This window comes from Drosophila persimilis, unplaced genomic scaffold (assembly GCF_003286085.1).
Source record: "Drosophila persimilis strain 14011-0111.01,24,50 unplaced genomic scaffold, DperRS2 tig00000910-arrow-arrow-pilon, whole genome shotgun sequence".
In the NCBI taxonomy this organism is placed as follows: domain Eukaryota; kingdom Metazoa; phylum Arthropoda; class Insecta; order Diptera; family Drosophilidae; genus Drosophila; species Drosophila persimilis.
This window is the reverse complement of record NW_020825373.1, coordinates 292,662-302,217: the sequence shown is the minus strand read 5'-3', so window position 1 is coordinate 302,217 and position 9,556 is coordinate 292,662. Positions and strand designations below refer to the sequence as shown.

General features: G+C 41.2%; 1 protein-coding gene across 1 annotated transcript; it reads left to right on the top strand.

Moving 5' to 3' along the window:
• The first annotated feature begins 6,395 nt into the window (after window positions 1-6,395).
• LOC6602883 (glucose dehydrogenase [FAD, quinone]) lies at window positions 6,396-9,039 on the top strand. The gene is made up of 2 exons (XM_002027857.2): window positions 6,396-7,507; window positions 8,061-9,039. The coding sequence occupies exons 1-2, from the start codon at window positions 6,535-6,537 to the stop codon at window positions 8,951-8,953; spliced, it is 1,866 nt and encodes a 621-aa protein (XP_002027893.2). The 5' UTR covers window positions 6,396-6,534; the 3' UTR covers window positions 8,954-9,039.
• Window positions 9,040-9,556: the final 517 nt, after the last annotated feature.

Here is a 9,556-nt window from a genome sequence, read left to right as displayed (position 1 = left end):
CATGACGAAATCTTATCAACAATATTATTTAAATCAGTGTGGAGGAGGGTTGAATCATATAGGAAGTCTTTATGTTTCACCCAGAGTTATCCAACAAGGTAGAGGAATTGGGAACTTTTTTAGTGGTCTTTTTAATTACATAAAACCACTATTCCTTTCGGGGATAAACGCTATTAAAAACCAAGCTACTGAGACTGGAAAGGCAGTAATAAATGAGTTTGGTCGAAAACCTTTAAGAACTATTATCCAAGAACAAAGTAAAATTGCTTTGCAAAACCTGGCAAATAAAGCCATTAATAAGTTAACCCGATTCCAGAATGGGGCAGGTAAAAAGAATAAAAAGAGAAGGTCTAGGAAAAAACTATCTCATTTATCATCTAAAGAAGGAAGCAAACATACGCAGTCGAGAACCAAAAAAAAAAATCAACAAAGAAATTAACTATAAGAGACATTTTTTCTAAATCAAAATGACCACCCATATTGAATGTATGAAAAGCGAATTGGATCTCTTTGAGCCACATCCTACACAAAGCTCTATTCTGAGAACAGAAGAAGTTTCATATAACCCCATAGCTTCGTTGGACAGTGCTTCTTCAATTGAATTCGTTTGCTTAGGAAATGGGGAAACATATCGAGACCTATCAAGTGTTTACTTAAGACTTGTTGTGCAACTAAGAAAAAGTGATAATACCAACATTGAAGGAAACGATGTTGGAGTAGTGAATAATATTTTGCATTCAATGTTTAGAAGTTCGTCCGTATATTTAAATAATATTTTGGTTTCTCAGAGTGATAATAACTATCATTATAGATCGTATTTGCAAACGATTTTAAACTATGGCAGTGATGCCAGTGAAAGTCACTTAGCCACTCAAGGTTATTATCCTAATTATGGTAAATTATTATCTGGTAGATACGTTAACACCGATGGATCCATTATGCTCAAAAATATTTTTCAAAACAGTAATAAGGTTGAACTATTCGGAAAAGTTCATGGAGATATATTTAATCAACCAAAACTGCTTATAAATAATGTAGATTTGAGGATTACTTTTAACATTGAAAAAACAGCATTTTATTTAATGGAATCTGAAACTGAATCAAATCTTAAAATATTGGAGGCCCAACTATTCATGAACCACATAACTATTAATCCGAGCATTTTATTGGCTCATCATCATGTTTTACAAACTAAAAATGCCATTTATCCATACAGCAAAGTTCAAGTAAAATCATTTACAATATATCCAGGAAATAATACATTATCAATTGACAATGCAGTTATTGGACAGCTTCCCAATTTTTTGGTTTTTTGCATGGTAAAAAACAAATCATATTCTGGAAATCGGGCATTAAACCCCTTCCATTTTGAACATTTTAAAATTCAACGCTTTAATCTATTGGTTAATGGAGTACAAGTACCATCGCAGGCACTTGAGTTTGATTTCTCGAACTCTGAAAATGCTCAAAGCTCTAGAGGATATAATATGCTATTCAGATCAAGTGGAATAAAACATTATGATCGAGGCTTACAAATTACAAAGGAAATGTTTGATAAAAATAGTTTTATATTAGCATTTGACCTAACAGCAGACCATCACAATTCAACTGTATGCTCAAATTTAATATCACAAGGAGCCATCCGAATTGAAGGACGATTTTCGGAGCCTCTTACAGAAGCAGTTACTTGTCTGGTATACTGTGAATATGACTCAATGATTGATATTGATAAACATAGAAATATTCGTGTACTATTGTAAAAATGAATACATTACAAATCGATAAGTTGCTTTCCAAGCATTCAAAAACAAAAAGAATTTTTAAAGGAGTTTATCCCTCTGATCAGCTGCCTCAAGTAATTTCGAAATATCCTGCTTTAATAATAGCAAACACAGATTCTTCAAGCTATTCAGGAACTCATTGGGTTGCTTTTTACTTTGAAAACAAATATTCAGCCGAATTTTTTGATTCATATGGTCAATATCCTCAAAATAAAGAATTTTTAAAAATATTAAGGAAAAATTCCATAAAGTTTACATTTAATAAACAACCACTGCAAGGTTATTTTTCAAATACATGCGGTCATTACTGTATCCTATATGGAATATTTAAAAGCAGCAAAAAAACATTAAATTGTTTTTTAAAACAATTTAAGAAAAATGATTTTAACTATAATGATAAGTTAATAATAAAAATGTTTAAGAAAATTCGTTTAAAATAAAACACAATATTATTTCAGAGACATTTAAGATGTTTATTGAATTTTTGAGCTGGGATACATTCTTTTATTTAAGTTATAGTACTTTAACATTAGGTCTATAGCTTCTGCTTTCTTATTTGGTAGGGTATGACACAGGCATGTGTCAGGTCCGTCCGTTGCATCGTCATCACTCCAGGGGCATAGCTTATAATGAAAGCCAAACTTGGAGTACTGAAGCTCCTTTTCCTCCAGATCTTCCAAAATGCTCATCAAATTTTCAAGAATTTGTACGTGCTCCTCGAAGATCATCTCCTCGAATTGCATTAAAAAAAGTTTTATTTGTTTGGCATGCATCTTGCAGCTGACTTCTTGAATCTATTACTGATAATGTTTCAAAGAGCAGGACTCTTTATATCCACGTCTTTGCTATGTTTCCCTTATATTTTTCTTTACCCATGTATTGGAAATGATAAGTACTATATCTAGCCATCTCTTTTTTACATATGTGTGTATATTCTTAACCTTTTTCTTTATTTTTGTCTTTACATGTATAGTTGTCTCTTCTTCTCTTACATATATATAATGGGAACTCTTTATTTACTCTTTACATATAAATTGGAAATGGGCAGTGCTATATCTATTCATCTCTTTTCCTTTATATATAAGATGTGAGATTCCATGCTCCTTCAACATCTTAAAGGGTGTTTTTGTGGAAAATTTGGTCACATAACTTTTAGGTAAAAATATCCAAAGCGGTTCGTTGTCCTTATCAGTTAAATAAAGGACTACTTTATTTCCAAATGATGTTTTTTTGATTTTACATCCATTGATCTTGTACTCAAATCCTATGCATAGGTCCTCAACCTTGGTGTATCCAACCGCCGGCTTTGTCTCGTTAAGTAATTCTAGGAAAGCCTAGGTATATATTTGATGAAGTGCTTATCATTTTCTATATAGAGATTTAAATATTCTTACATACCATTATAGTAATAGAAACTATTCAACCTACTAACGATTTTATACTAAATTATTTAAAAGATTGCATGATCTTTTATACTCTCATTAATTCAATTTTATACAAATGTGATCTGAGCAGATTGGTAGTTGAGTGATAATAAGTAAATGGTTTTAAAGCTGTAATGGCCAGATGTCTCAAGTCTGATTGGTGGTTGAGTAATAAGGGATAAATTATGGATACACTGCTGTATATATTGTTTCAAATATTATATTTACATTTTGGGTCTTATATAACCGTCAACATGAACAAATTATATAAACAGAACAAAATGCATAGAATTTTTGTTCATATGCTGTTCACTTCCTATATAAGAACTGTAAGTTACTGAGATAGGTTAGTTCACTTTCACTTCGAAATGAGGACATTTCATTGCGAGTTGTGTTATTTAAAAACATCTTTTAGTTCCCGCAATGAACTGAAAAAACACACCTTAAAAATCCACAACTTTAGTTATTCAAAATCAAAATCATCATTTTATCGATGTTACTTATGTCCAGGAACTGAACTGTTTTGGTTGAGAATTGACTTCAATATGCATATTTTATTTAAGCATAACATGGAATTAAAGCGAAAAATATAATATTTATTTAAAAATGAAATAATCTGTGCGTTTTTAAATATAAATACCTTTACATAAATTTACCAACTAAGTATAAAATGATGTGAAAATTACTCAATAAATTCATTCAAAAGCATCAGTATTCTACCTGAAATCCACTTATTCTTTTTGTGTAATCCTCACGTGGAAGAAACCTGTTTCAAACGAATCCTATGATTCTCTTGTAATAAGAGGAAGTGAAATTCAACCAATCAAAAGTAAAACAGAAACATTTAAAATAAATAGTGGTTAAATGTGTTATATTTATTATATATGTACATATGTATATATTATTTTTAGAAAAATACATAAAATATTCTTATTATATAAATATGTATTCGTATTATTAAAATTTCGCCTCAGCTAATTTTACCGCAGCAATTAAGTCATCATCATCTTCGTCCCGAAGTAGTTCCTGGAGTTGAGATCTTTTATCATCATCCTGATTATCTACTAAATCGAAAATGTTGTCATCATCCGGGAAAATGTATGCTGGATTATCATTATTAGACGTTGCATTCCTTGGGTCATCGTCGTCATCATCCCATTTAATGTCACTTAACCAGGTCAAGTTGCTCTCGAGATAGGTTTGAGTCTTAATCCCAAAAATCAAGGACAGGTCTACGGAGCTCGGCTGAGAGTCCAGATTTATGGTTGATTCCGGTTGGGAATCGATAAAAATGATTTCAAGGTCATCCATCGTTGTTGAAAGATTACTAGTTTATGTCCTAGCTGTTAGCTGTGAGTAGTTATTATATAGGCACTTTGCTATGGGACAGTGTTAGGTACACAAAGGAGGAATATAAATTATAGAGAAAGTAGAAAGGTTCAAGGGCATCGAAACCGTTTTTCAGGAAACACTTAAAAAATACCTCTAAACTATCACATTAGATTCATTGCAAAGGGATGACCTACCTGTTTGAGGGTTGTTTGAATCGCAACACGAGACCAATCGTAAAAACAGGTTCATTGACAGTAAGTGGGAGGAGAGAGAATATAAATGAGCGAAGGATCGATTTGAGAGGATTTTACATGGTTGAGAAACAGGATTAAGATCGAAGTTAGTTCACATTATCGCCGATAGGTGGCGCCACCAAGTAGTAAGGATACGGGACAGACGTATATTTACTCTAAGTAGCATTAATTAATTTTGATGTCTTCCTATTATAATTTTATTCTTTGTGTGCTCCTATATATATCTCCATTAATTTGTGTTCTCTTACCATTCAACCCTCTATACGGACATCTAGATACCCAGGTTTCCAACCTATGTTTTCTATAGGATGTAAATTTCAGAAACTTCACACATTTGTTTTCCCAATTCAATGTTTATAAAATATCCTATAAGTATTTATTTAACTTGACCAGTTAATAACATAGCAGAAATTGGTTCCCAATTCAATGTTAATAAAATATCTTATAAGTATTTATTTAACATGATCACGTAATAACATAGCAATATGATGCACACTTACATTCAACATGTTGCCAAGCTGCACATGCTTAAGCAAATGTTGCTGCAACATGTTGCGAATTTGGTAATTCAGTGTAAAAAGCGACCGTCCCTTATCCTTACTACTTGGTGGCGCCACCTATCGGCGATAATGTGAACTAACTTCGATCTTAATCCTGTTTCTCAACCATGTAAAATCCTCTCAAATCGATCCTTCGCTCATTTATATTCTCTCTCCTCCCACTTACTGTCAATGAACCTGTTTTTACGATTGGTCTCGTGTTGCGATTCAAACAACCCTCAAACAGGTAGGTCATCCCTTTGCAATGAATCTAATGTGATAGTTTAGAGGTATTTTTTAAGTGTTTCCTGAAAAACGGTTTCGATGCCCTTGAACCTTTCTACTTTCTCTATAATTTATATTCCTCCTTTGTGTACCTAACACTGTCCCATAGCAAAGTGCCTATATAATAACTACTCTTATCGATGATCCCTTGACATCCGAGACACCACTGCTCCCGGGGTGGTCTGTAGGACACCCAAGGGTCATCGGGTCACCTACAAAACACTCTTGACTCCCGGCATTCGCAGATACGAGCAGCAGATTAAGATAAATCGAAATCCACTCGCCATAAACTCGTACATGGGCTCAATCCCCTCAAACAGGCCTAATCAGGAACCGAGTAGCAGCTATCGATAGTCGCGGAACATATAGCATGGCCTCCGTAAAGATAAAGATACAGATAAAGATACAGATACACATACAGCCAAAGATAAAGATAAAGATAGCCGAAAGCAAGCCGTGGCACGCCGCAGAGGCACTTATCAGAGGAGCATATAGCTTCTAATTCCGTTCTGGGTCGCTCGGGTTTATCACAGCCGATTAGCTAATCTTCCGCCAGTCTCTGCTTGGGCTCTGCCTCTGCCACGACTTTGATAAGGGGGAGTGCCGCCGGTGCGCTGGGGGAAGGTGCGACTAATTTATGTGGAACAACAAATGCAAATGTGATTTACGGCCAGGCGAGGGGCCGTAGCCGGGGCCGAAGCAGAGGCAGCGACGCAGCCGGCATACAAAACCCACACGAATCGCGTCCGTACAAATTCCGGCCGTTCTACGGCCAGGCCAAACAGTCGCGCACGGGCAACGCCAGAAAGCGAACGCCACCGTCACACGGCAACGCCGGTTGATACTCAGTACCGACGAATTCAGGGATACTCAATACTCAATACTCAATCGAGAGCTCCTCCACCTCCTCCGCAGAGACATGGAGTACCTCAGCGCCCAGTGCGCCGCCCGCTCGGCGGGTCCGGCCAATACCCTGATGTCGCTGCTGGTGCACACGTTGATCTCGAAATACTGCGATCTCAGCGCCCAGCAGCAGTGGCCCCTGGACCAGGGCGACTGGCTGGAGCAGGAGGGCGGCTTCGAGGGGGACTACGACTTCATTGTGGTGGGATCGGGCAGCTCCGGTTCTGTGGTGGCCGGCCGCCTGGCGGAGCAGGCCAATTGGCGCGTCCTTCTGCTGGAGGCGGGCGGGGATCCGCCCATCGAGACGGAGTTCGTGGCCTGGCACATGGCCACACAGTTCTCCGACTGGGACTGGCAGTACCACACAGAGCCGAACGGACGGGCCTGCATGGCCATGGAGGGCGAGAGCTGCCACTGGCCCAGGGGCAAGATGCTGGGCGGCACGAACGGCATGAATGCGATGATCTACGCCCGCGGCACGCGCTTCGACTTCGACGACTGGGAGGCGCGCGGCAATCCCGGATGGGGCTACGACCAGGTGCTGGAGCACTTCCGCAAGGCCGAGGACCTGCGCTCCACCAAGCCGGGCTACAAGCCGGGCGATCACGGCGTCGGCGGACCCATGGGCCTCAACAACTACGTCTCCGACAACGAGTTCCGCACCACCATCCGGGCCGGCATGCAGGAGATGGGCTACGGCAGCGCCCCCGACTTCACCGAGGGCTCCTACGTCGGCCAGATGGACATCCTGGGCACCCAGGATGGCGGACGGCGCATCACCACCGCTCGCTCCCACCTGCGCAAGGACACGCCCAATCTGCACATCCTGCGCCACGCCCACGTCAAGCGGCTCAACCTGAACAAGGAGAACCGCGCCGAGAGCGTCACCTTCGAGCATCGCGAAAAGAAGGAGTACACGGCCCGTGCCCGCAAGGAGATCATCCTGTGCGCCGGCGCCATCGGCTCCCCCCAGATCCTGCTCCTCTCAGGTAAGCTGCAAGGTCATCCAGCTCCAGATCCAGGGCCACGCTTCTCAGGCTCCGTTCGGCAGCCAACGATACGATTAGATAGGGGAAGCACAGTTTATGGCATCTGATATACGTATCAGCCCCAAACAACGCTCCAAAAAAGTCACATTGGCAAGGTCAATTGATGATTGGTCGGTCAGCCAGTACAGAACTATATATTCCGTGCAGATAAGCCCAGTAAAGTCGCCGTGGAAAGATTGAGGAGTGGAAAGTTCGGCACTTGAAGCGATCCGATGAAACCCAGAAGCCAACCTCATGGCCAAAGAAATCTTTGCCACAGTTTATGACAGAAGAACCCCACAAGATTCGTAGAGACACGGATTTGAAGGGGTATCTTGCAAATATTTCCAAAAGAATCCAAGGATAGGAGGGGTCCCTTAAGCCCCTAAGAGACTACCTGAACAACCCCAAAGTTTTCCATTAGGAAAGGCCATTACAGATAACTTTTAAAGAGTTCTTTGAGCATTCCGATATCACAATAATAACCATATTAATCACAATCCCATATCGCCAGGCATTGGACCCGCTGATCATCTGAAGGACGTGGGTATCCCGGTCAAACTGGACCTGCCCGTGGGCCACAACCTGAAGGACCATGCCAGCCTGCCGGTTATCTTCCAGATCGACAAGTCAACGGCCCGCAAGCCCACGGAGGAGGAGCTGGTTGACTCCATGTACAATCTGCTGATGGGGCGCTACAGCAAGCTGCTGCACCACGAGGCCACCGCCCTGACGGGCTTCATCAATACGACCTCGTTGGAGGGTCCCAATCCGGACATCCAGACGACCAACTTCTTCAGCCTGATGCAGAGTCCGGAGCTGAAGGGCTACGTGGCAGCCACCGGCTTCAACAGTCGCGTGGCCAGGAGCATACTGTCCGCCAACCAGAACTCCAACACGTACATCACGTACCTGCTGCACCTGAAGCCCTTCTCCGCGGGCCGCCTGCAGCTGCAGTCGAGGAACTTCTTGGATGCGCCGCTAATCGATCCCGGGTACATGACCGACGAACGGGACGTGGACACCTACATCCGGGCACTGAACATCTACAAGCGGCTGCCCGAGACGAAGGCCTTCAGCGAGCGCGAGGCGTCGCTGCACAAGATCGATTTGTCGGCCTGCAACAATATCCCCTACCAGTCGGACGACTACTGGCGCTGCTACATCCGTCACATGACCACCACCGTCTACCATCCGGTGGGCACCACCAAGATGGGTCCCGCCGGTGATCCCACGGCCGTCGTGGACGCACGTCTCAGGGTCCATGGCGCCAAGGGCTTGCGCGTGATCGATGCCAGCATCATGCCCGACATTGTGGGGGCCAACACGAACGCGGCCTGCATCATGATCGGCGAGAAGGGTGCCGACATGATCAAGGAGGATTATCTGAAGCATACCGAGCTATAAGCAACAAGCTCAACGATATTCTTAGCATAGATGTACCTACGTTTTTTTTCTGTTTTTTATTAATAAATATATGGTTAACATCTGAACGATTGCAACAGTGCACTTTGTATGCCAGTGAACATCATAGAGAATGGATCAACATTCGCCTTTACAGGGAAACTATTTTTTAAATTCCGATCAGATCCCGCCAACATTCCGCCATTTCTACACGTATTTGACACACGTACTACAATGATTTTACAGAGTACTTTACATGATCTACATGATCAGTTCAGTGCAGCTCAAACCCGAAACTAAATCGGTTTAGACATTGGCTAAGTTGGAGTGGTCACAGATGGTTCGTTTCTTGACTACCGAAATGGTTTGTCTCTTGGCTAATGTAACACGTATACGCAGTGTTATACGTGTGTATGATTTACAGATTTACAGGAACTAAAACAAATAAATTGATGGCTGATCTTCAAAGAGCATCTCAAACTGTTATAAACTATTTGCCGAGGCCTCCCATCTGTTATTTGCTACTCGAGATGATTGTTAGCCCCGAAAACACCAGCTGGAAGGCCTCTCTGAACACAATCTACCCTTATATATGCATCTTACTCC